Source organism: Strix uralensis, chromosome 5 (assembly GCF_047716275.1).
Source record: "Strix uralensis isolate ZFMK-TIS-50842 chromosome 5, bStrUra1, whole genome shotgun sequence".
Lineage (NCBI taxonomy): Eukaryota > Metazoa > Chordata > Aves > Strigiformes > Strigidae > Strix > Strix uralensis.
The window spans coordinates 78,536,115-78,563,654 of NC_133976.1; the positions used below are offsets into that span (position 1 = coordinate 78,536,115).

Genomic DNA, 27,540 nt, shown 5'->3' on the forward strand with positions numbered 1-27,540 from the left:
CAAAACCCATCAAAGCTTTCTCTGCTACACTTGCATGTTCATTTACTATATTAACATTCTATCAATGACCAGCCCCTCTGAGAATTTATGTATCTTCTGTGCACCTAGGAGCCAACAGAGGACTTTGCAGAGGGCTAGGCCCTAAACAGCAGTCAAAACTGGCTGGTCAGCTTGTCAGTATTTTGAAGAGCTGATTAGCACTTTCTATGGAATAGAAACAATAGGGCCTTCTAAGACTTCTCTCCCCACCCTTCCACCACCCAAAAAATATATCTGAATGTTAATATCTGTGCTTCTGAAATTTAAAGAAGTAGCCTTAGGCATATTGGAATGAGTAGCTCAGTACGCCACAGTGAATCTGGTAGTACCACTATCTATCAAATACAATAATTAAATCACATTAGTCATTCAGAACATAAAAGAGTAAAAGACAGTGACAGAGCAGTATTCTATCCTTCAAAAAAATCATCTTTTTGATGAACCATTTATAAAGATCTTAGCCTTTGATAAAACTCAATCCCACTGACATTACCTCTAAAATAGAGATTGAATATAAGTGATCAGTTTCTGAGAGATGATGTTAGACACTGATACGATGTCTTGTAACGGATCTAAATCAGTCTGCAGCAATTTTAGCCTCATGAGCAAATGCATTCTGATTATATGCAGCTAGTGAGAGTTTTCACTTAGTACTGCAGCAAAAGTGGAAATTTGGGAATCATGCTTGGTACTTCAGTGTGTCACTGGTTTTGAAAATCCTCAGATGTTCAGCTCCTAACCCTCTGGATAGGTATGCAAGGAACATTTATGACTTCTTACAGAATCTTTTTTTTTTCTTCAGACTCCATTTCTCTATTGGCCCTATTTCTCTGCAGGAAAAAATATTTTAGTATCTCTTAAACAGCAGTCAGTCATCCTACACTTTCCACTTCTTTTTTATTTGTGCAGATACTAGAAAAGATATTTACAGTAACCTGAAGAGCATGACTGGTAAATACGATATATAACTAATGAAAAAAAGAAAACAGTAATATCTTAGACACAGAGGACAAAACAGTGACTGGAGAGCAAAGAATTGGAACAATGGCATTTTGAAAATTTCTGAAAGTGAGCATCTAGGTGAGGCTGAGTCAGCATGTGCACCTGGCACCGAAATAAAATTTTCAAAGCATAATACTCACCAACATTTTACTCTGAAACATCCCATTATTTTCTGAGCATTTCAAACTAAAATAACAAATGCCTACAGAAAGCCAGAAGAAACTTTTTGAAACTTTGCAGATAGCTGTACAATGTCATTGTGGTTAAATTAGTGGGCAACTTGGCCTGGTCCAGTTCTTCTGCAGGATGTCAACTGCGCTATCTTCTGTGGTGAAGGGATGAAGAGCCATCAAGTACTGAATGAGTTAAATTAATCAGGGAGTTAGGCCGCAGCATATTTAGACTAGACTAGACTAGACTAGTCTAGACTGGACTAGAATAGACTATTCCAGTTGGAAGGGACCTACAATGATCATCTAGTCCAACTGCCTGACCACTTCAGGGCCAACCAAAAGTTAAAGGTCATTGTCCAAATGCCTCTTAAACACTGACAGACCTGGGGCATCGATCACCTCTCTAGGAAGCCTGTTCCAGTGTTTGACCACCCTCTCAGTAAAGAAATGCTTCCAGTGTCCAGTTCAAACCTCCCCTGGTACACTTTGAACCCTTCCCATGCATCCTGTTACTGGATCCCAGGAAGAAGAGCTCAGCATCTCCCTCTCCACTTCCCCTCCTCAGGAAGCTGTAGAGAGCAGTGAGGTCACCCCTCAGCCTCCTTTCTCCAAACTAGACAAACCCAAGGCCCTCAGCCACTCCTCACAGGACATGCCTTCCAGCCCTTCCACCAGCTTTGTTGCCCTCCTCTGGACCCATTCGAGTACCTTCACATCCTTCTTAAATTGTGGGGCCCAGAACTGCATACAGTACTCAAGGTGATGCTGAATACAGCAGGATAATCACCAGTTTTGACTGGCACGTTATGCTGTGTTTGATGCACCCCAGAATGTGGTTTGCCCTCTCAGCTGCCAGGGCACACTGCTGACTCATACTGAGCCTGTTGTCAACCAGCACTCCCAGATCCCTTTCTGCCAGGCTGCTCTCCAGGCACTCCTTTTCCAATCTATACTTGTGCCTGGCATTATTCTGTCCCATGCAGAATCTGGGATTTGTTCTTAGTTTTTTGTTTTGTTTTTAATAGCAAGTCCTTGCTTTTTAAAGGGATGCACTCCTAGCAACAGACAAAGACAATTTAAATAGATTGTGGCCTTCAAACCAAATCATATCTGTATGTCTGTTTCCAAAGTCCCTAATGGAGTGTATGAAAGAACCTGGAAAGTCTCCCCAAGCCATGATTTAATATATACAATGTATGTTAAAAATTATACATTACATAAATATAGTCTTATTTCTTAAGTATTAAATGTCATCATGATTTTGGAAAATATACAGTTACAATTCATTATCCTTGATATTCAACTATCATTTTAGAATAGAATAGAATAGAATAGAATAGAATAGAATAGAATAGAATAGAATAGAATAGAATAGAATAGAAGTTGAGTTTCTTGGAGTAAAGTCTGTTTCTCTGAATTGTTTGATTATTCTAAAGACTAAAAAGTATTATTTTGTATTTTAACACTAAAAACACAGGGCCTTTAGTACATTGATGTCATAGTTACATAATAGTGCTAGAATTTATGTTTCTTTTGTTAATCCTACCAAGTTGTAATAGCACAGAGGACAGACTGTGTGGATTTCATGGTTAGAATGGGCAGGATAGTCTTTTAAATGCGCTCAGCAGCACACTTAGCAGGTAAATTGAGGTGCCTTTAGTCGTGAGCAGTCAAGAAGATTTTGTGGCTGTATCAAATGGCATGAACATTTTACATGACAGCGGTAAGATGGAGACTCGGAACATTAGAAGAGTATTTAATTTCAGTTAGTTATCTCTCAATCACCTGATATTGATCATACTATCAGACAGAAGGATGAAATAGATAAAGGACCATTTAGGATGAACAATTTCCTTTGCTGCTTGGAAATATACCTTCTATGCCTAAAAATGCTTAAGAGACTACAAAGAGAGTAGAGTGGAAATAATTACTACAAGATCTTTTTGGAAAGCCCTATTAACTGTTGTTCTTCATGTCTATTTTGTTTCAGAACATGATGAGAATTCATAAGAAGTCCTTTATTTTCAGGTACCCTACACCTACAGTGAACTAATTGCTCTGTTATCCCCAGAAAAAAGTAGACTTTGAATTCTTGCTCCATGAGCCTCCAAGGAACAACTTGAGTCTCCTAGGGCCCACGAGGGGGAAGGACAAAGGGGTTTTCTCCAGCAGGGCGGTGGTGGGTGGCCCTGTGAGATGGAGCAACCCCCTCAACTGGGCTCTAATGGGCAGCCTCTGGCCACTGCTGCTGATGGCACCACTTCCCACCTCCCGTTGAACCCTGACAATGGGCTGCAACTGCAACAATGCACAACTCGAACCACTGGAAAACTGATGCCTCTATCTGCCACTGCCATTCATGAGTGTGAAAAAGCTGGTACAGACAAGACCCAGGTACAGCTCACCATCTTTTCTCTGGAACTCCCAGAGATGCACCAGCTTTCCCTCTATCCAAAGTTCCTCACCCAAATAAGAAGCAGTGATGCTCTGCTCCCGCAGGTTAGCACAGTGCTCATGGCCAGCAAACAAAGCTGAGCACTTGCTTATGCCTTATGATATGGATTTCTCATGCTTTTACTGAACAAGAATAATCCTTCTGCCTTTATTCTATATTATTTGCGGTCTTATCAGAGTTACTACGCAGCACACAACTTTGATACAGAAGAACTATGGAGGACATTGGCAAAGGCCAAGAAAGAATGCAAAACACAGTTTGTTTAAACTGAAAAGACAAAATTAGACAAAATATTTAGGTTTCGTAAAAATACATTTTACTAAGTCTGTTTGTTACATTTGTATCAGCTTGAAACAAGCAGTTCTAACATAAAGAGATTTGGTAGTATTACCCTGAAGCACATGTAGCTGCTCTCTGTGGCCTTGTTAGACCTTGGTGTCAGCTGTGACAAGGCACGAAAGAAGGAAGTTTATGAAAGGAGCAAGCAGTAACACAGCCAGCAATGTGCAAAGCATGCTATAAACAGGAAGAAATCATTGAATGCCCTATATTTAGCAGTATGTGGTGATAAAGGCAGACAAACCAACATCTGTAACTTGTTCTGGCAAATCTAGTTTAACATCTGAAAATAAGATCTGATTTTTCAGAAGTGGGTACTCCCCGTTTCCAGGAGGTTTTATGTTGGACATAGCACACCATTAGCTACTTCTGATGTTGGGAAAATAATATTTTTGATAGCTCTTCCTAGGATTGATCAAATTCTCTCAGTTTAGACTCTAATTCCTTTAATCCCTTTGCACCCTAATTGGGCTCAAGGTCATGAATTTCATTACATCCTTTTTCTCTTCAGTAAGCAACTTGGTGTCAGTTACTGTGTTCCACTAAGAAAACTGCAAAGGTATTTCTCAAAGATGGCAAGGCCACATTATAAGCTACCATTTTGCTTTGAATGATTGCCTTTTCCCTGAAAATGTGCTTCTCTAAAAATGTAGTGCCAAGATTATTAACATGCGAGAGCCAAATTCTCCCACCACCTGCTTCAGCATGCTGACTACCTCATTTAGAGTGAGGGAGAACAAAGCCACTGCATAATGGTTCATCTGCATCTAAACTGTCTCTTTCTTGCCCTTTATAGCCCGCATTGGTCTGCAGCTCATGCATTCTGGAAACAAAGATTTCTCCCACTAAACCCTTTCGTTTGAAAAATATCACCTAAAAAGAAAGTGAAAATAGAGAGTTAAAAATACACATTTTGAGAGACAATCTTCTTTAGAAATTCTGAAATAAACTTTTCAGATCTCAACATTATTGGCAGATATTGATCCAAATCTGTCCTGCACCAGAGGAAGCTTCTATCCTTTTTTGGAGAGAGAACTACACAATTTCAACCCAGTAGTGACTTCTGTTTGTTCTTACGGGACTCGTCAATATTTTTGACTTGCCTGCTTTTTTTGACAGCTGAGATCTTTATCTGTGTTTTGGTTAGACATTTGGTTAGATATCATAATCTAGCTAACTACAGAGGGAACCAAAACTGAGCAAAATAAACCACCTTTCCTCTTCAACAGTAACACCTGACAACTACTTTACAACTAAATCACATTACTTGCCAGAAATATTAATGCAAAGCCATGAATGCCTCACAGCATAAGACTTCACAGTTGTTGTAAATTATTATTATTGCCATTCTGAACTTCATGTCAGAAGTGAGAATTGCTTATATATGCTTTTTTTACTGACAGAAGGTTACAGACATTTGGCATGTGACCAAAGAGGAAGGGAAGAGATACCACAACCCAGCTTGAACCGTTCACACACTAATCTGCAGAAGTTACAGGTAGTGTGTTTGATTCCTCCTGTAAATGTCCTTCTGGCACAACCTGTTGCTGGCAACCACTTCCTTCTTTCCAGCCAATACCACCTTTACCACAGCAGTCCCCAGCTGCTGCACAGCTGTCACACCCTCCTGTCCTTATTTCACCATACAGTGCTTTTCTCTTTACAAGCAACAAATTCCTCCTCTGCTCTCACACTTTATTCCCCAGGAAGATCTAGTTCTGCTTATGAACAGTCGTAAGTCTGTGAATTCCAAAGGGTATGTTGTTATAGTGGAGCTCACTGGATAACCAGGTCTGGTTACATATAAATAAATCCAACAAGTAATCTCTCAGTGCAAAATCTGCAGACTTTATGTTTTGATGTTCTAAATGTAATCTTCCTGCAGATTCTTAGGGGTTTTGTTCTACACTGGAAACACTTTCAAGTTTAAAGAAAGGGTAAAAGTGCCAGGAGAACAGGGAAGTAGCAGGCTAGAATAAAATTGTAGTTTCGATTTTATTTAGGGTTTTGAATGTCTGTGTATGACAGCCAAAGCAAGCTTGGGAGGTAGCTTTTACTCATCTTTAAAAAATAAATATGACATAAGACAAAAAATCCTTGGCTTTGCTGTAGGGTTTGCTAAAGGATGGCAGGTGTTAAAGAAAAATTTGTAAGTGTTCCATTCAGGGATTAAGGTTTTTGTTTTTTTTTTTTTTCCTAGTGCTTGTGTGTACCAAAACACAAGATTTCAAGAAGTAACTGAACTACTTAACCTCTCTCTTGCTCATGTTCCAGACTTTCATTACTGTCATGTGCTCATCTTGCTTGTTCTCCCATCTTCCAGCGAGTTCTTTACCAAATCAGGGAAGTAAGAGCTACCATAACTATTCTGAACAGGATCTGTCTGAATACCATGCAGAGATATAGAAGACCAACATGTTTGGGGAGGGTGAGTCTTCTGAGTAGGCCTTTCATGTCCCAGATCACTTCATAACAAATGAGTTTGGAATTACACATTACAGCCAGCACTTCCTTATTTTATTTAAAATTCTTTCAAAATCTGCCTAAATTAAGCTATGCTGCTTCTCCATACCTTATTTTTGAACAGCTTGCTTGTAAACACGATTTTTTACAATTTATTTATGTTGCTGTTTATAGGCAATATAAAAACAGGTGGATGGGACACATTCTGAACTTCCACCTACCTTCTTTGAGTTTCCTGACTACTACAATCTAAATCTTTCTAGCCAGAGACCACTCTGATGTATACTTCTTGCCCAAACTGTTTTCTCAAGAACTGTCTGCAAGAGAACAGCAAGCGGTGCTTGTGGACTTCTCAGGCAGCGAGCAGTTTAAGTGCATGAAGTATAACAGGGGAAGGACTGAAACAAACCAGTATCAGGACCATGCTGTTACAAGATAAAACATTGCAGTGCCTGTCAGCTTCTTTCAGAGGGAACCAGGGCTATTTACAAGCCAGTCCTGAAACGAGAACCTCCATTGTTTAAATACAAGAATGGATTCACCAGGAAAAAATGGTCTAGATGTGACAGATACAAACATCAGAGAAATGAAGTGTGCAAGTAATATGTCTAGATTTAGAAGGTACTATTCAATATTCTTTTCATCAGTGCTCAAAGTGAGATGCTTATGTGTCTAGAAAATGTGATTTCCCCACTATTGCTTCAATCCCTGAGCCTTCAAACCAGCCCTTCCCCCAGAACTCTTTTTAGCTACCTGTGTTTTCTGTTAGAAAGAGAACGCCTGTCAATGACAAATAAATAATCTTTTCACTAGGAGCTGAAAAAGTCCATGGATTACACACCCACAAGACAGCAGGAGTGCATTTGAGTAATGAGTGCATTTTTAGGGGGATCAAAATACAGTTATAGACAGTAAGAGGAGCGGAATGGAAAAGAGTTGTATTTAGCAATCAGTATATAACCATTCTCAAATTGGAGGTGACAAGGCAAATGTATTCTAGGACACAGTATTTTAAAACCTGAAGAGTGCTCTGTAGGTGACATAACAAAACAATGAGCTTCTTACATGACACTTTGCACAGAAGATGTCTTTATGCACCTTAGCTAATTGAAATTACCTGACTTTCTTCAGAATGTAATAAAGAAAATAGTCACATATAATGAATATAAAATCCATGGAAACCAGATTGTGAATAAAATAGAAGTGGGGATACAAGTACCACCTGCATAGCCTATTTTTAAGGTCTCTTTCATCACTATTTTCTTTACCTTCATATGTTTTCAAATCACTGACATGAATGTTATTTGCACATCTTGACATATCTATTGTTCTAATACTTCTAATATGATATTGCACTGACAAGCAATATCATATATGACAAGCATAAATTATATCGATGTTTTAAGCATATAGGAAGTAGTCCTTTGTTAAGGACTATGATTCACAGAATCATAGAATCATAGTGTAGTTTGGTTTGGAAGGGATCTTAAAGACTATCTAGTTCCAACCCCCCTGCCATGGGCAGGGACACCTTCCACTAGACCAGGTTGCCCAAAGCCCCGTCCAACCTGGCCTTGAACACTGCCAGGGAGGGGGCAGCCACAGCTTCTCTGGACAACCTGTGCCAGTGTCTCACCACCCTCACAGTGAAGAATTTCTTACTTATACCTAATCTCAGTCTACCCTCTTTCAATTTAAAACCATTACTTCTTGTCTTGTCACTACAGATCCTGGTAAAAAGTCTCCCTCTGTCTTTCTTAGAGGCTCCCTTTAAGTATTGCAGTCTCTCCCTGGAGCTTCCTCTTCTCCAGGCTGAAAAGCCCTAACTCTCTCAGCCTTTCGTCACAAGAGAGGTGTTCCAGCCCTTTCACCATTTTCATGACCCTCCTCCGGACCCGCTTGAGCAGATCCATATTTGTCTTCTATGGGGCACCCCAGAGCTGGAGACAGTACTCCAGGTGGGTCTCACCAGAGCGGAGTAGAGGGGCAGAATCACCTCCCTTGACCTGCTGGTCACGCTTCTTTTGATGCAGCTCCGGGTATGGTGGGTTTTCTGGGCTGTGAGAGCACATTGCTGGCTCATATCTAATTTTTCATCTACAAAAATCCAGTGAAGCTACATTAAAGTCCATAGTTATTTTATATTTTTATACACCAGTGTTCTAATACAATTTATCCAAAGCAAAATAAATCAAAATAGACCTTCTTTGAAACATCACACTAATGTTCTCAAGTCAGGTGAACAAAATGACTTCCCCCAAGTTTCTGATTAACCTGTAGTTGTTACTCCTTGCAGCTCCTAATGATCTTTTGAAAACCAAAGTAGTAATGCTGATGACAAAAAAAAAAAAAAAATTAAAGATCACTGCTCAAATTATGTTGTTAGTGACTACCTCCTACAATAAAAGTATAAAGAAACATCACATGAGCTGTAATAAATGTTTACATAGCGACAAAGTGCCTTTGCTAGTGATTTGCAAACAGTAAGTTACCACCTGCTTGAGCCAAAGATGTTTCTTTTTCTTTTGCTCCAAATAATGTGCAGGCACTGCAGAAAGTCATGTGAAGAATTTAAATACTCAGTTCTCACTTAAGAGTGAGTTATTTACTACTTACAGAATTATAGTTAGTACAGTAAGATTTTGCAGAACGGTGGAGGACAGATTTTTCCAACAATGGAACTTAAATATTGATGTCATAAAGTGAATCCTATCCTCTTTCTACAAAGAACCAAAACAGAATACTACATTACTGACCAAAAAAACCCTGTCAAATTCTAATTCTATAAATACAGTGAACATCAATATATTTCTGCACTCCATTTATTTACCAAAGAGGCTAGATACAGTGCCTGTATAGTATTTCATTTAATTTTCTGTTTCAAGGGAAAAAACAAAGATACATGATATGGAGAGGTAATGAAACAAAAAGTTTTATATCAGTATATATTAAGATAGCTCAAGTATCAATGCCATTATTTTTTGCATCTCTAACTTAACTTAAATAAAAGTAAACCCATTCTTTCAGCCAGAAATTTCTGCCGCTCAGAATTACTAGAAGACAGATTATCTATGGAAAGATTAAGTATGAATTTGTGGTTTGGTTGAGTTTTTTTTCAAACCTTGCTTTCCCTATACCTAAAATACTTCTCTTTCAGTGTAGTACAGAAGTATCAGCCAATATGAAAAGGGACAGGCTTTTTCCTTTAGAAGTGCTCAAGTGTGATCATGAAGTATTAGTGAATTATTAGACTCAAGTTATACATTAAGAATGTGAGCAACATGCTACTGCCAAAAGGCAAAGGGTGTAGACTACCTCCAGCCTTAGCGGTACAATAATTTGTGTGATTACTTTTGTGTACTTACACCAATGTACACTGTCCTGAGGCCCTTTATTAAATTTCTCTCTCTCTTCCTAGTATCTCAAAGGCCTGTAAAGTTCTCACTTTCTAACTTACTATGTTTCCACCACAGGGAATGTGTACTGAAGGTAGGGAGAGAAGACTCACAATAAATTTTCAAGGACATGAAGGTGAGAAGCGGACTATGCACATATTCGTCTTTGTTTCAGAATGGCGACCGTGCATTTGGATGTTAGTTTGGAAGGCAGACAAATTGAACAGTCAAATGAAATAGAAACAACCTTGACAGATTGTTGATGGCTTCAGCCAAAGCGAAAATCCCGAACACGGCATGATGGTGAATTGAACTGTGCTTTCCCTCTAAGCGTGGGAAAAAACTGAATCCCCCAGAAGATTTGCAAATCAGGGCTCCATTACGGGCTTCAAATGCAAGTCCGAGGTGGATGAGTTTTGCACCGCGTAGGACTCCCCAGTGAGACCCTCCAAGCCCCCGGGTTTCCGAACCCCCTTGCACCTCCCGTGCCGTGCCCCCCCCAGCAGCGGCTGCCCCCCACCCACCGGCCCGGCCGCCCCGCCGACCTCTCGCCGGGCTCCCCGCCCGCGCCGCGCTGCCTTGTTACATTTTTGCCTTTCCACGGTAACTGCGATCGCACAAGCCGCCGCCCCCCCCCCCCCCCCGCCCCCCCGCAGACCCCTCCAAGCACTCCCCGGCGGCGCCGCCCGCCGCCGTGCCGCGGCCGGAGTGTCGGCGGTCCGCAGAGCCGGTAGCCCCCAGCCCGCCCGCGGCCGGGACCGGGGCTGCGGGGGGGCTTTCTGCCGTCGATCAGAAACCCTCCGAAGCCATCCGAGGGGCCGCCGCAGGTGAAAGGCGAGCAGCCGCCCCCCGCCGGCCCCCCCCGGGCACCCCGCCGGGCCGGCTGGGCCGTTGGCGGCGGCGGGAGGGGCGGACGCGGGCGCTGCCCCCCCCCGGGGGAACGCTGAGGAGAAACGAAAGCAAAGGGAAGTCTGCGGGCGGCGGGGGATCCCCGGGGCTCTCGGGGGTGCCAGCACCGCTGCCTGGCGGGGGAAGGCACATGCGGGGCGGGCGGGTGGGACCCGGCGGCGGTGGAGAGCGTGTGTGTGTGTGTGTGCGCGTCCCGCAAGTCCTCGGTCACGGTCCGTGACTTCAGGGCGCGTCCAGGGAGCCCGGCCGGGCGCTCCCGCCCCCGCCGCTGCTACCCCGGGCAGGGCAGCCGCCGGCGATGCGGTGCTGCATGCCCGGCGTGGCTTTCGTCCCCGCTTTGCTCGTCAGCTGGTCCTCGGCCGCCTTCATCATCTCCTACGTGATCGCCGTGCTGGCGGGGCACGTCAAGCCCCTCGTCCCCTACATCAGGTGAGGCGGCGGCGGCGGGGGGAGCGGCGGAGCTGCCGGCGGGGCGCGGGGGGTGACGCCCGGGCTGTGAAGCGGCGGCTTAGCCGGGGGGTTCTGAGAGGCTCCCCCCTCCCTCACCGCCGGCCCCGCGGCTCCTGCCCTCGGCGGCCGGGCCCCCCCCGGCGCGGATGTGGGGTTCCCCCGAGGCGGCGATGCAGCGGTGGCAGGGCCGTCCCGGGAGGGGAGGCAGAGCCGGGACCCGCCGGGCGCGCTGTCACCCACCACACCTCTCGCACCCGGGCCTGTCGGGGAGCCGCGGGACCCGACCGCCGGTGGACGTGGTAGAAAGGACCTGAAACACTTTTCCGCTGAAGCCACAGGGTGCCGCAGGCCCGGTCCTAGCAAAACTTGAGGAGCAAGGGGTGGAAATGTAGTTTTGGTTGTTTAACTCCAGAATTGGGCCAAAGTGCACCAGGTGGTGACAGGACTCGAAGCCCTACAATAGCTTTTGTAGGACACACACCCCCACAAATGCGCATTTTTAAAATTTCATCATAGGAACAAGGAGTGTAAAAGGCTCCCCGAGAGATGACTGGCATCTCTTTTCTATAACCTTAGTTATTTAAACGCAATTCTGTATAAATCATTGTTTATTCATTGCTTACATTAACATTTAAATCTGAGCTGTGAAACTATTAGTATTTAGCTCTTAATAGGTTAAAGGTAAGCCAGAAATCCAAAAGTGGTCTCTGATACATAGAAGATCTAAAAAAGACTTTCAAATGCATCTTTCAAGATACATCTAGACCTAATTCCTTGAGAGACTTTAAGGACGTGCATAATTTCAAAAGACTGCTAACCTGATTTGTATGTACACGTAAATTTGACTGAAAATTAGGGTCTGTCATCATAAGCAAATGAGATGGTGCAAGTGACACCACAACCCACAAGAAGGTTGAGCATCATTCAAATTGAGCCAAAGAAAGTTGAGCTTCATGCTTACATTACCAAAACTTTTTAAGATTATTTGCCTGAATCTCTTGGAAAGCCTTGTTCTTGCATATGCAAAAATATCCTACTGCCTTAACAATTGTGGTTATGCTCATGCTCTTTCTTGATTACATACACATTGCTTTAGGCTAAGAAACTGAATCATGGGATTAAGAGCGTGATTTAGTGTAACTTGCAGTGATAAAAAAGAAAGAGGAAGAATGTTGCAACATTTCAATTGTGCAGTATCTTAAAATGAACCATAAAAATTAAATAGAGCTTGTATGGGGAAATTCCAGTTACAAGGAGAAAAATATCGACAATTTTTAGTTCAACATTTTTGTAATTCTTATTTACATTTCCCAAGTACCCTGTGTATGCCTAGAGGTAACTTGTTAATTTATTAGTTTACCACGTAACAGCTGTCACAGTGAGAGAAAGACCACATCTAAATTTGTCATTAAAACTGTGCTAATGTCTCATCAAGTAAACCACATAAATACATTTCTGGGTAGATAAAAATGAATTATGATTTTGTGTTTTCTAGCAGCTGAGGCCTAAAAGATGGTTAGGTTTTGCCCAAATTAGTTCTTTTGCTCATACTACTCAAAATCCAAACTAATTGGTTGTGCTGCGGTGGCTGGTGGTTTGAATTCTCAGTGAGAGTAAAGGGAATTTACCTTAAGGTATTTTCTGCCAGTTAATACTCTGGTCAATCCCCTGTAGGCAGAATATAATCTTCCTACTTCAAAAATTTGGGACTTTAGTTTGGAGAGAAATAGTTTGTAATGGCTATGAAGGAAATTTGATGATGATGAGTCTTTTGGCCCTAAAATATTTATTCCCTGACTTCTCTACCTTCTTGTTTTTCCACTCTTCAGAAGACTGTTTGACTGTAGAATTCTACTACATGAGACGGTGACACAAATACTGGCATTTTCATACAGGGTTCCTCATCTTTTCCTTGGTGGCTGTGCTCACCTATGCACCATTGCAAATAAGTGAGCACATGTTTTTGTTTCATAGGTGCCATTTGCTCTTTTTGCTCTTTTCTTTTTCACGAAAAGAAAGTAACTGTCACAAATACTTTTTTTTTTTTTCTTTTTTCCAAAGCAGCAGACCAGAAGGGATTTTTTTAGTGGAAAAATATGACATTAAGAAGATTGTGCCCTTAAAAGTCCAGTGCAATACTTTGTAAATACATTGTAGATATGATACAGTACTCTTGCTGTGAAATTTCTTGAAAGCATACATCTAAGATTATTGAGTTTAAAAATCGGCAGTAGCAAAATTCACCTGTAAAGCTTTATCTTGAGAAAAGCTTTAATTAAAAAATGAGTGGAGTTCGGTGCAATTTCAGGTTATTTGGATTGCTCTTGTGATGTGAAGTGTTCCAAGAACTTCAAATGTCTTTCTTTGCATGTGCCAATTCCATTCTCTTCTCACCTAAAGTCCTTCAAAAGCTTTGAAGTGATCACAGTCCTGTACTTAGCATAGAGTAGTTTCTGATTTGCAAAGTCCTTCAAAATTGTCACAAGTGGTCCACTTTTTAAATGGAGTCCTTTGTTGTATTAATGAAAACACTCCAGAAACATGAGGAAAAGATGTGAAGTTCAAGGTGAAAATATGGGCTAAATGAAGCATGGATTAAGATGATTTTCAGAAGTGTCAAAAAAGAAAAAAGTTACTGTACTCTTTTCATCAATTCCACTATCAAAGAGAAACAAGACAACACGGACTACAAGCTGGAACAAGTCTTCAGAAAGCATTGCAACAAGAAAATACAGATGAATAGAGATTCTTAATGCCTGAGAAGTTGTAAAAACTTGTCTAAAAGCCTGGTCCAAGCTTCTGTTGTCTGAGAATTTGTAACCAGTCTAGTCAAAAGAAATACAAGATTTTTATCTATTTTCGCATCAGCTTTTCATAGAAAAGGATTCTCCCCTCACCCTAAGCTTCCTCCCATTCTTCATAAATCATCTTAGCAACTGATTACACAAATGCTTCTGTAAGATAGAAGGGGTTTGAGAGCAAATATTAATTAATAAATAATAAGTAAAAATTAAATAATTTGATATGATCATACTCTTCTGGCTTGAACTTAACAAAACTGTCAGAATCTTTAAGAATAATTGCTTATATAGAGAGTGCTTTCTCTTTTGGTTCTTGAAAGCACAGGCGTTCATGCTGAGCACCTATCATTTTGTCTGTGCTCACTGGTAGGTTCAGAAGTTTAGCACTGAAAACTAAACCAGCCTCACTGTTGGAATGAAAACTATTCATCTTCTTGAATCACATAAAAAAAAAAAAATCTCTGGCTAGTACCTACTTGTCACATCATACACCTGAGAGAAAGTTTTGTTCTCAGAATCGTTGCTCAGTTTCCACTGAACTTTGACATCAGCTAAAGTCTTTACATGTTTACGTTTCTGACAGTAGCGTTCCTTGGGTACCTCTGTTTACACACAGTCGTGCCTCTTGGTACTACTGAGTAACTAAAAACTCAGCTCACACCCAAATTATGTAAATATTTATGAGCTACATGTTTTCCATTGGCTTGACCAACAGAGCCTGATCAAATAGATATCAAGTGGTTGTACATTAGACAAGAAAAAACAGCATAAAAAGGTAACGGCATCATAGTATTCTTCTTTCGAAGAGCACTCACCTTGTATAGAAGAGCCCTGCTTGAGAGAACTTGAACCCACATACTCCCAGGAGTATGTCCTTCCTGGGAGCAAGGGTAATTCTCTGGGTTGATTGTTTGCACATATGTAGGGAAGAGAGGGAAGATGATTCTATGATGAAGGAATTCAGTTTTCTACATAACATGTATTTTGTATATATGATGTTTTTCTTACATATGTGTGTGTATAAATTCTGTAGATATTCTCACACTCATGCTCCGTCTGTCTGTCCCAGTGAACTTCTAATTATCCCCTGTAAGGGTGAATTGCTTCAGCAGAAGAGACTTACAACACCTTGGGCCTAGAGTACTCTTATGCTGTATCTACATTAGTAAAGTAAACTGTGCCTAGGAACATTCCCGGGCATTGGAATGCAGTTGCTCTCCTGGGGTGAAGCCCTTTCAAAGAAAGCAGAAAATTAAGCCAAATTCTCTCACATCTTAGGACACTGAATGCCATTAGATACGTTTTACTCTATCACGGTGGTAATTTGGCAGATAAAAGAAATGTCATTTCTAAAATGTCATTTATGGAATCATTTATTTCATTCATGAGCAAAGTGTTGCTCTGTCACATCTCTGCATATTGCATACAGAAAAGGAAGAAATTCAGTTCAAATAGTATGCTCTAAAAGTACAATTTCTTTCTGGAGGAAAGATTCAGTACTACAAATGGAGCTTAAGTGTGCAGCAGACAACATTCCAATGTATATGTTTAAATGTCTTATGCATGTAGCAGCAGTTCACACAAGTTACATTTCTCTTAGGGTTTCATGTGTACATCTCATTTATGTTTCACAGATCTCAATTAATGTTTAATTTCTTTCTCCTCCTGCTTTAGTGACACTGGAACTAAACCTCCAGAGAGTGGTATCTTTGGTTTTATGATTAATATTTCAGCACTTTTAGGTATGTATAAGGTACTTGGTTTGAACACAGCAAAGAAATGAAAACTAGCAAAAGCTGTCTGCCTACACTGCAGTCCATACAGTCCGTACAATAGTCTGCAGAAAAAGTACTCCACAGTCAAATGGTAGTATCAGATAGATGGAAGTAACATCTAGAGGGTCAGGTCCTAAGGTCAGTAAGCGCAGGCTTAGAGGCACTCTGTCCCTTAAGAGCACCTCACCAGTGCAAAGTAGTCAATGCAGCTGGAAATAAAAAGTGGAAGAAAGATGACATAATTACTTTGCAAAAACTGTATCTTTGATGTAGGGAGACATTAGGTTCCAGGATGCTGCAGCAAAGGGAAGAACAATGTTGAAGCAACACCTGGTTTCCTCTGCAAGATGCCTACTCCTCTACTAAATGTCTCCTGGCCTTGAGTCAGGAATTTTGGCATTTTCTATTCACTTTTAGGGGGTGGAGGATCAAGAGCTGTGTACCTCTGTATACATGTAGTCCATGATGGCCTTCATGCAAAGTAAAAATCATGTATTTTACCTTTTCTGAGAGCCTCATTCAGTCACACTATCTTGGTGTGTTTCATGTAACCTCATAGTGCCTGGACAAAGTTACCTGATTTATTTTTCCAACTGTGATTGGAAATTCTTTCTGTGATTCAGATAGACTGAAACTATGTTACTGAACTGTGGAAATCAGTCTACAGCTTATTATATCCTGATGAACCACAATCTTCTAATTCAGTAGAGGTGTTTGTCAGGAGTGAACTGCATATTGGGGTCACATAGGCTGGAATAAAATCTGTGTGTAGTGGTTTGGGGATGCTGTTGTACTAAAGAGCAGCCACAATTGGCCCAAAAGCTTGAAAATGTTTTGTGGATACACAGCTAGTTACATTTTTTCTGTTTACAGTCTACAAAAATATATTAACTCTTCAGGACATCCATTATAAGGAGATGTAGCTCTGGTACAAGACTGCGTATCAGAGAAGAATAAATTCTCCCGCTTCCACCGTATGTTTCACCTCCCTATAACATTAATGTAGAATGCCAGTGCCTCTGTGCCTAAAACACCCAGGAGGATGGGATTTAAATTAGTGTTTTTCTTGAAATGATGTGCAGTTATTTCTAGAGCATTAATATGCGATGTTGAGACTAAGATAATGTTAAGACAGTTCTCTCTGAATGTAATACATCTGAAATTCACTAACTTCTTCATCCCAGTAGAGTTAAAGGCAGTATTATTCATTGTGTTATGCTTATAATTTTATTCTGTATGCTAATGTTACAGGGCAAGGTGTTAAAGTTTAAGCAATACATGATCATTCAACACAATATGTCCTTTTTGTTTTGCAGGTGTAATTACAATGTACATCAGATATTTATTAATAGAAAAGCAAAATGAGTCATCACACTTTGTTAGGTCTTCGTGCAACATGTTTTCATTCTGTATTGGATTGATGGGCTGTATTGGAATGGGCATAGTTGCAACTTTTCAGGTATGACTATAAATTTCGTATCATCAATGAAACTAAATTTGTTTTACCAGTTAAAAAATCAAATAGATAAGAGTGGTTAACATTATCCCAGTGTGGATACTTGGCAAATGGAGTAAGAATGTCTTTCTTCTTCCTGCCTTTTTTCGGTAGCTTTAACAAGACAGATTTACTTTCTTCCTGTGTACTAGATTTTTTGCTTGTATAGTTAGATCAGTAAGGGGTTTTGTCTGTGCTTGTCTTGTAACATGTCTATACTAGAAAACAACTTAATATAGATGCTTCTGCAGTAAAAATTTTGCTGTGAAAATTTTGCTGCAAAACAGCTTTGCTATTTGCAGTTTAGTCTGCTTACAGTCAGGTAGGGCAGAATAAGTCAGACTAACAAAAACACCTGTATTTTTACCTGAAGGCACGCACACTAGCAGCATTTCCTACAGAACAAACAAGACTTATCTGACAGGTTAGGACATTGAGCACAGTATTAGCCCATTGTTTTGAGTCTGTAGGAGATGGCATAACAACATGTTAAGTCTTTTGAGAGACATGTAGAATTACCACTTACTTTTCCAGAACGGATAAGACATCTCATTATTAATCAAAGAAGTCCAGCCCTCAGTGTCTGAAAGAAAATTCAACAGAGGGGAAAAATATTGAAACAGACTATTCTTTTCATCTTTTCTAGTTGGGAAGCATGTAATAGGGTAGATTCCTACATAAAGAAGTATTAGGAGAATTGCACTGAAAACCTTAGCTGAGAATCAAGTCAAGTTTAATTGGCAGATAGTTTGAGATATTGCCTTTAAATCTGTAAAAACAGATGAATTATTTCTTTTAAGGAATGTTCTATCTTGGGGAACATTTTGGTAAATACTGTTGTGCTCATATAGTGACCTAACAACATACAGAGAAATTGAAAATAAAGATTGTCAGGGCTTCAGCAGCTAATGCAATTTTGCAGGTAATTGACATGGTATTTTCAGACAGAAACCTCTGCCTTAGACTGGTATCTTCCTCTTTTTAATCTTACCTCCAGGCAGTGTGTGTGGACTGCAAACACTACAGGCATTGCAGCTAAGCATGCTATTCTACTTTTAAATATCTGTACTCTTATTGATTAGATATAATGAGGCACCAAAAAAAAGTTAGATGATTGGGAACAGTGTTGCTTGACTAAAATAGAAGAACCTCAGCTTCAATACAGAAAACACAAATCAGGAATGAAAAATAACTTGGGAGAGTTCGATCCTAAAGCTTCCAAAGGGGCCCCGTGGCAGTTATAACATTGGTTCTTATCTAATCTCTATTGTCTCTCATTGCCTGTGCATAAACTCCTTGCTCACCTAATTTCTCTTTCCTCTGCTTTGACCTTGCTTTCCATGTAGGGTTCAGAACAAAGTAAGGATCTAATCTAGCTAACGATCTGATCTAGCAGATTTTTGAGCATGTTTAATTGCCCAGGAATATGGAAATGATGGCTTGCAAGACTTTGGTCTTTTATAGTGTTGTATAGTTGTATAGTGTACAACTAGTACACTCTTATCCCCATTTACCAGTAGAATAACAGACATGAAGAGACTGTGGGATTTGCTTGAGGTCAGGTGATTGTTTCAGGTCAAGAGACCAAAGCAAAGCTAGATTTAGAAATTATTTGTTTAGCATTCAGTCTAGTCCATCTAATCAGTGGGCATGCAGAAAATTCACATTCATATGCACTACCTGTTCAGTCTGGAGAAGAGAAGGCTCTGGGGAGACCTTATAGTGGCCTTCCAGTACTTAAATGGGCTACAGGAAAGATGGGGAGGGACTCTTTATCAGGGAGTGTGGGGATAGGATGAGGGGTAACGGTTTTAAATTGAAAGAGGGTAATTTAGATAAGATATTATGAAGAAATTCTTTACGTTGAGGGTGGTGAGACACTGGCACAGGTTGCCCAGAGACACTGTGGCTGCCCCCTCCCTGGCAGTGTTCAAGGCCAGGTTAGACGGGGCTTTGAGCAACCTGGTCTAGTGGAAGGTGTCCCTGCCCATGGCAGGGGGGTTGGAACTAGATGGTCTTCAAAGGTCCCTTCCAGCCCAAACCATTCTATGATTCCACCTGTTTGTTTCCTAATACTTATTTTTCCCCAGCAGGTGAGCTAACACCATACCTGACTACTCTAGTAGAGCTGATTGACACTACTGGGCATCAGTTCATTTTCTCTTTCCCTGGAGCAAAATAGGTAGTTTGTTAAAAAGGCTTCAGTGTGAAATTATACTGGAAAATTTTAAGGTTTGCTTTTATTTACTCAAATCTAGTGGCACTTGTGGTGAGTCTTTTATGTAGCATAATTAGTTGTAAGGAATTTTTTTTTTTACCCTTTTTGCTTCAAGATAAGATATGGTAGGTAGCACAGGGCTTTAATGGTCTTGGTCTCTGAACACTTAGCAAAAGAGAGGAATGAGGTGGGAGAAATCTTTAGGGAGAAATTTTTAGGGAGGCTGTGGCAGTTTGATAGGAGCAATCATGAGAGCCATGTTAGAAATATGGTGTATGGGGCTAAATGCAAAAGCCAACAGTTACTCTTGCTTAGTGCTTTCCATACCAAATCCTGTTATTCTTATATGGAAGGCAAAAAGTGGGACAGAGGAGAAGAAAATGCAAGTACAGATGAGATGCCACTTGTTGATCACCTGTGTGAGGAACATGCTTTAAAATCTGACAGAACTTTATATGTCACAGAGAGATAGAAGGGAATGAGTAGAAAGAAAAGCACAGGGAAAAAGAATTTGAAAGAACATGTGAACAGTCACCTTTACAAGACAAAGAAAACAGTGGCCTTCAGGCAGGAAAGTTGTTAAAATACTTAATGAAAGGATATAGATGTGTTTTCATGAATCACTAAACCAGTACTGTAGCAGGTCAGATCATAGCACGTGTTTTGCTGTGCTCTGGTGACAGAAAGGAGCTTTAAAGCTAACTTACCTGTCTGATATTGGATTCCAAAGTGGCATAACTTTGTATTTATAATTTTTTGAAACATTTAGAATGCAATAATTTCTCTGAAATCTTCATCCATTTTGTTACTGGGTGTTCTACTTGTTTGTGTTTTAAAGGAGATAATCTTCCATAGGTAGGGTATTGCAAAAATATAGGCCACATATAGTGATACTGGAATTTTATACACACTTTCACCTGTTGTGGAACTTGAATAAAAGTGGCTGATGATGTGGGGAAGAATAAGAGGGCTGAATAATCCAAGAGACTGACAGTGTAAGACCTTCAATATCAAGAGCATATTTTAGGTAACAATTATTTTTTTTTTTTATATATAACTAATTTTCTGCTGACTTATTTTCTGGACCCTTGTGGCTGGCCATTGGAGGGTGGGGGATGGAGCTATAGCAGTCATTATTTAGAACAGCTGTCATGAAACCTTACCATTCACTAGACTATGGCCACACAAATGCAGATTATACTTCCAACAAAAGGATGAAAATCTTTGGAAGTGTAAAGGGAAAAAGGAGGTACAGAAACCTCCTAAGAAAAATGCAAGCCAGTTCCTGTTTGTGAAAACATTAAGTGGTAATCGACCGTCTATTGAACAGCACTAAAATCAGTCTACGCTTTTATGTGAACACAGGGAAGGACCTGGTGGCTTTGGACATGGTTAGTTTACCTCTCTGAGCTACTCTTTCTCCATTTTCTTTCATCTCCCTATGTAGACTGTTGGAAGAAGGGACTGTTTCCCACTGCTTGTATGTGCCCAGCATAATGTGGCTACCATCTTCTCAGGGCTCATTGATTCCTACCACTGTTCAAATAGTAGCAGCTAACCTTTGTGCTGATTCTCTTTCCAGGAGCTGTCTGTTCCCAGTGTCCATGACATAGGAGCTTTGGTGGCATTTGGCTCGGGTGTTGTATACATTACACTTCAGTCTATAATCTCTTACAAGTCCTGTCCACAATGGAACACTTACTTTGTGTGTCACATAAGGATGGCCATATCTGTAATATCATGCATTGCTTTCATTCCAAGTATCCTTCATGGTATATCCCACGGTTTTCCCTTTATGCATTCATGATTTCCTTTTTAAGTTAAACCATCGCTGATAAAGGATGAAAATAAGGTTACAGTCTTTGCTTAGGGCTCTCTAATATTTCTGCTATAATAATGCATATAGCATGTCAAGACACCATTTAATAGCATAAAGATGAGTTTCAGGGTCTTCTAAAAAGCTGTATCTCTTCTTTCAGCAGTATATTTAAATCTAATGCGTCAGTGCTCTCCATAGGATCATATGATACTAAAGCTAGACCAACTTTCCAACCTTCTTCATTTGAAGGAGGGTATGGAAAAAGGCCTCCAAAAGGCAGGCAACTGCTTCTAAAATGAACCTAACACACAGACATATAAAATACAGTTGGCATACACAAGATTTCCTTCAAGCCTAAGCAGATGCTTTTGATCATGTTGGTTGGTTCTTGGCTTCATTAGATGCCTCCCCTAGAGACACACTCAACATATTTACTGGCTTTTCCCACAGCCTGCTGAAATTAGAGTCATCCCATTGATTTTATTTGTCTTTAGGTGATCTGCCATTGTTGAAAAGTGGTCGCAGTAGATCATCACATCAGCAAGCCAGCTACAGCCCACTTTTGGTTTCAGCAGCTGTGAAAGGGCTTTCAAAGAGGGCCCCAGTCCTGAGAGAAAGTTGTACAAATATGTGAAGGCATCTATTGTGGACCTATAGAAACCAGCATGGTTCCCCTTCCACCAGTGCAGGACTCTACTCCCACAGTTCTCAATCATGAATGTGATCTAAGTTTTGGAGTGTCTCCCTTTATCCTCCGTACTTTGGAAGAACCTGGAGAAATCTTTATTTGTGTAGAAATTTGTTTTGATTGCTGCTATCAGTGACCTTTCAGTAATGCGTTTCATTTACTTGTCTTCTTAATACTTTGATTTGATATTCTGGTTGTTCGGGATCTCCTGTGTTACAGAAGGGTGAGATGCTTTTTGTAAGCAGACATTTTCGCTATTACTCACTAAACTTTTATAATTTTTTCACTATTACTCACTAAACTTTTATAGTTTCCTTTACACTGTGTTTTTCCCAGTGATTGTGTTTGCTTCACAAATTTCCATGACAAAAATCGATTGGAGTCCAGGTGAAAAGGTAAAATCTCATTAGGTAGCCAACTTACCCTCTATCATATTGTTTGGTTATGCTGTTATGTTTATCTAAAAGTATGTAGGTTTACAAACACTTCAGAGACTTTAAATAGTACATTACCATGAACAGATTTGTGAAATATCACTGCTTTGTGCAATGCTGGTTTCTAGTTATTTTTTCATTAGAAAACTGTCTGTGGCTTGGGTAAGAAAACTTGTCACAGATGGGTCAATCTTCTGACAGTTAGACTTTCATTTTAACGAAGCATTTGAAACTTGAAATCTGAAACCCATAGAACAAATTGTAAAAAAAAAAAAAAAAAAAGAGAAGATATTCAGGAAGTGAATTGTTCTACTTCCTTTTATAGTCACATTTCTTGAAAATGAACTTCACACGTGAAACAAAAGTGGACCAATTTGATTCTGAAGTTTTTGTGGTTTTTTACAACATTGGTTTTCTCAGCTTTTTCACCATTCTTCATTAAGTAGTCTTTACTATTGTGACAAACACTGAGGGTCTGACATGAAGCATACTAAAGTCAATACCAGGTATTTTAACTGATTTCCGTGTTCTCAGAATTAGAACTCTGAAAGGTAAGTTTTCTTTTTGGACAGACTTTGCCACTGGAGGTATTCAAAAAACAGGTTAAATAATGCAGAGAGTGTATCCTGCTTGAAGAGTTTAGTAAAAGCAAACTTGGCAAATGTACTTCAACCAAAGAGTGGCAAGGCAGCTGTGAGATAAAATCTTCACAAGTTAGATAATCTTAGCGATATCTACCTCTTGAGGTATTTTTTTTTTTACTTGAGAAAAAGTTTTTACTGAAACAGATGATGTATTTGTTGAAGGTGTGTTAAGAAACACTTTATATTCTGTTTGTGTCATATTACATAGGTTTTCTATGACGGTCTACTCAAAAACAAAGGTCTTGTCAGGAACTGTCATAAAAGGGTGGCCCTCCACTTTAAAATGTCATGAGAATTTACTGTAAGGGATAGTACTACTGAACTCAGTGGCTCTCAGTAAAAGTTTTGAATATGGGACTTTGGTATCCTTCACATAAGAAATAAATTTTTTCAGGTGCAAATTATATTCAATTTATGTTTTGATTTTGTGCTAACTGTAGTTTTCTTGTACTTTTTTTTATGTTGGTGCACAAGACATGTTGCTTAATGGAACATACGCAACCTTGATAAATACACTTACCATTCTGTAAAAACTAAATCTGAGTTGACTTTTATACAAGAGGGTATTTAGATCATGAGGTATAAGTCTTAGAATATTTGTTGAATTTACAGAAGGAAATGTCTATTTTTATAGCATTCCACAGTTATTTTGTTTAGTTGTTTTGTCTGAAAATTTATTTTATGTCTCATTTCATCAGGATTATACTTATCATTTTGTGAGTGCGATCTGTGAATGGACGGTGGCCTTTGGTTTTATCTTCTTCTTTTTAACATTCATTAGAGATTTTCAGGTTGGTACCTACATATTTTAGCAGTGACTAAGAGGTGCTATGAATTGTATAACAACAAATACAATAGAAAATTACCATTCTTTATTTCAGCTAGATATACCAAAGCTATACAGAAACAAATTTTATCAGTCACAGAACTGATTTCTGTCTACCTAATGAATATTTTTCCCCTGCATTTTCAAACATAAAAATTAGTTTTATAAATAAGTGTAATAGTTTAACAGGTGTCTCATCTTGAAAATTATTCAGTAAATTAATATCTTATACTTATTTAACAATGTTTCTTTTAGAAAGAGGCCCTCTAAAAATGACATAATACCAAAATAAATGATGCAACTAAAACTATATTTCTTTCTACCTGAGGGATTTTTATATAATAATCCAGTGCATTTCAACCAAAGATGTTTCCTTCCTTCTTAAAATTTACACATATTGATATATATCATGTGAAGAATATCAAATGCTTTCTGAAAAGTACTGACATGAAAACCTTCTTGTTTGTGTAGCTGAATCTGGTGTTGCATCAAGCCTGGCTTTAAGAAAGAGAAAATATTAATTGGTTAAAAAGAAAACACTTTTATATGATTTGTGAAAGGCATGCCTTGAACTTACTTTCCCAAGCTTTGCCTCGCCAACTCTTGTTGTTTACACAGCATGTTCTAGCTGAAGTGTTTCACAGAGTTTTTGTTTAGTCCAGGGATACAAAATGCTGAAAATACCAATGTGTGAGCCTTAACTTTGGCAAAAGAAGTCGTAAAAAAAAGAAAAACCCCCATTGCTCATGGCAAGTGCCTTGTGGAGATTTGAGGACAAAACCTCCTGGATATTATTCTCAGACTTCTGTAATGTTTGTTTTCTCCATAAAGTCGTTGGATCTGTGCAATACTGGAGTAGAGAGCTTAAGGTAGAAAGGACTGAGAACCACTGCTTTATGCCATAATTACAAAGATGAACTAATGCAGTTGTAATCACTGTAGATGTCACACCCCATAAGTAGGTCTTTCATATATACCACTGCCTCACGTAAGTCCCAGAAAGTTGAAAACTAGATCCAAGCACTTGCATAACTGTAGAACTAATAACCAAGATCACGTATGTGAGCCAATTGGTGGTGTGCTAAATTGCTGGAAACCATATCCACACTTTCTGGAGGTGGGAAGGGAGGAAAAATAGTGAGAACCCTGTAAGTCCTCTGGCATTAAACCAAAGTTTGCCATCAGATCATGTTAAACTTTGTAATTCATTTACTTGCTTCTTCACTTATGTGCTTGCTTCGCCTGGAAGTGATTAATACTTATATATAATATGTACATTATATACATGTAACTTTCATAAGCAAATACAGTAATTTTCAGCTAAGGATTCAGAGTTAACATATATTTTGCTAACCGATAGCAAACATTTCTACGCCTCTTTACTTTTGACTGATAGTACTGAATAGAGCATGGCTATAGGGCTTTCCCTCTTTTTTTTTTTTTAAAAAAAAGCTAGGTTCTGCAGAACAAAATGCTTTTTTAAAAAAAGTAATTGTTCAAAATTACACAATGCATTATCTTAAAGGCATATCATTGCCTTCTAAAACTGACAAAAATACTGAAGTACCATTCAGAAATGCATGCATCATTAAATTTACCATTTTGGGGGTGGAGGTATTTATTGCCAGTCCCTCACTCTCTGATGTCTACATATATGATGTTATCTGTTTTAGCAGAAGTCAAACTCTTCCCTTGGAGATACATATTTGCAGACAATGCTGTAGTCCTCAGAGCAGCTAAATTAGTTGATCGATCTGCTTCAGATCACAGATCCCAAAGTGTTCAACACTGAAAAATTAACTATATAAAAATATTGTGAACATAATAAATAAGAGAAAGTGGTGGAATTAAACTAAATAAAGTGCAGACATTTTAAATTACAGGCTATAAAATAGCATGAAATGCAATGTTAGTGTTTGACAATGACAGAAAGATTTTTTAGATTCTATCGTCTTTTTGTCCTAACCAGTGTTCACAGAAAGCCAAACTATTAATTCAGAAAAAGATGACCACCAGACTCTAAGAAAAATAAACTGCCTTTTTTTTTTAAGTTTCTCACAGTATGTATTTCACTGAAATACATTTTGTTTTACCTCCTTGTACTTTATATCACAGAACTGTAAAATTAATTTCTCTTAAGCTGATCTTGTTTTATTTTTCTTTTAGAGAGTTTCTTTAAGGATATCAACAGAAATACATGAAGACTCCTGATAGTGGAAAAAATGATATTTGAATATTCTAGCTTTCTTTTTACTTAGAGAAAAATGTTGCAGAGGGACAGGGATTTATAAAGTTGTATAAAGAACCGATGCCATTAACACCACAACATCTGTAACAGCATCCACTAAAACATTTTAAAAACTCACAGCAATGTTACTGCTACCTTTTTGCAATATTTTGTAATTTTTGTACTGTTTGATATATTAAAAATACTGTAATAGAAGCAATCTGTAGAAGCACTTGAAAGTCATTCAAAGACTTCTGATCTCCTCAGCTCTTGCCTTTTGGACATATCCATACTTTCCCATTTGTTGTAGTCTGATTAATAACATTAGTTTTTAAACTTGAGAAAGTACATCTTGCAGATAGTTAGGAAAGTCTAAAGACAATGGAAAACACTAAGGCCGAATTCCTCCTCTGATAAGTTGCAAGGACCGTGGAGGAAGGTGTGAGCAGAAGGGGGCATCTTTGTTTCAAGACTAGAAATTTGCAGTTAGTAGATGGCAACGCTATGCTATGTGTTTCTGATACTGCACACTGTATAAAAATCCTAGGAGAAGTTTAAACTATATTGCTTGAAAAATGTTTTCTAATCAACACTGCAATGCATGTTGTAAAAGTCTACCCTCTTTTCCCCTTTATGCACTGCTAGCCATAGGAATCTTAAAAATGAAGTGGAAATAGAAAGTAAATTTACATTTTTGCACGATCTGCTAAAGGGGAATCTTTCTGCTATTTGGTTAATACAAAGCAGAAGTTTTCCAGCCTGTGTTTTAACCTACAATGATGGAATGAAGAGGGCTTCCAAAAAGTCATTGGGAGTGAGTGGAAAACAAGAAGAGGCACCAGTAGTTTTCAGGTGTTCAGTTATATGTGTATGAGAAATATATATATATATATATATATATATATAAAACTGAAGAAAAAACAATCCTGGAGAGCTTCTGTAGTGAAGATATGGCATATTTGCTGCTATAAACTTACTTCTGTAATGAAAAACTTGGAACTAACTGAGAAGTCAGGTGTTACAAGTATCTGGAGGCAAAAGGGTCTTGCGTGGACTGATTCACTACCTCCATTTAGTGTATTAACCACTTGGCTATCAGTCAGGTTCTCTGAAAATTACATTTGCTGTGGTCTATCACAGTTTATCCAGAAATATTGATGATTTTCAGTTGCTAATTTTCCATGAGATAAAGCAAGCGTATGTTTTGGAGAGTGATGTCTTAAGACTAGTCATCTGTTGATATTTTCTTTAATGTGTATTTTAAACTGTATTAAATTCAGCTGTTTCACAACTTAAAGACTCCATGTTTTCTTTATAAGTTCTTCCAAATAAAAATAGAAAAATATTTTTCAGTGTGAGATTTGCTTTTCACAGTATTCAGGTTATCT

General features: G+C 39.2%; 1 protein-coding gene across 3 annotated transcripts; it reads left to right on the forward strand.

The window, feature by feature from the left end:
- Positions 1-10,826: 10,826 nt before the first annotated feature.
- Positions 10,827-27,443, forward strand: DRAM1 (DNA damage regulated autophagy modulator 1). 3 transcript variants are annotated; one of them, XM_074869477.1, is made up of 7 exons: positions 10,827-11,204; positions 15,701-15,768; positions 17,118-17,260; positions 21,097-21,274; positions 22,358-22,416; positions 23,798-23,890; positions 26,092-27,443. In XM_074869477.1, the coding sequence occupies exons 1-7, from the start codon at positions 11,074-11,076 to the stop codon at positions 26,134-26,136; spliced, it is 717 nt and encodes a 238-aa protein (XP_074725578.1). In that variant the 5' UTR covers positions 10,827-11,073; the 3' UTR covers positions 26,137-27,443. The 3 variants fall into 3 exon arrangements, with proteins under 3 accessions (XP_074725578.1, XP_074725579.1, XP_074725580.1); XM_074869478.1 differs by lacking the exon at positions 26,092-27,443 and adding an exon at positions 24,583-24,683; XM_074869479.1 differs by lacking the exons at positions 22,358-22,416; positions 23,798-23,890; positions 26,092-27,443 and adding an exon at positions 21,828-22,011 and having other exon boundaries at positions 21,097-21,286.
- The last annotated feature ends 97 nt before the right edge of the window (positions 27,444-27,540 follow it).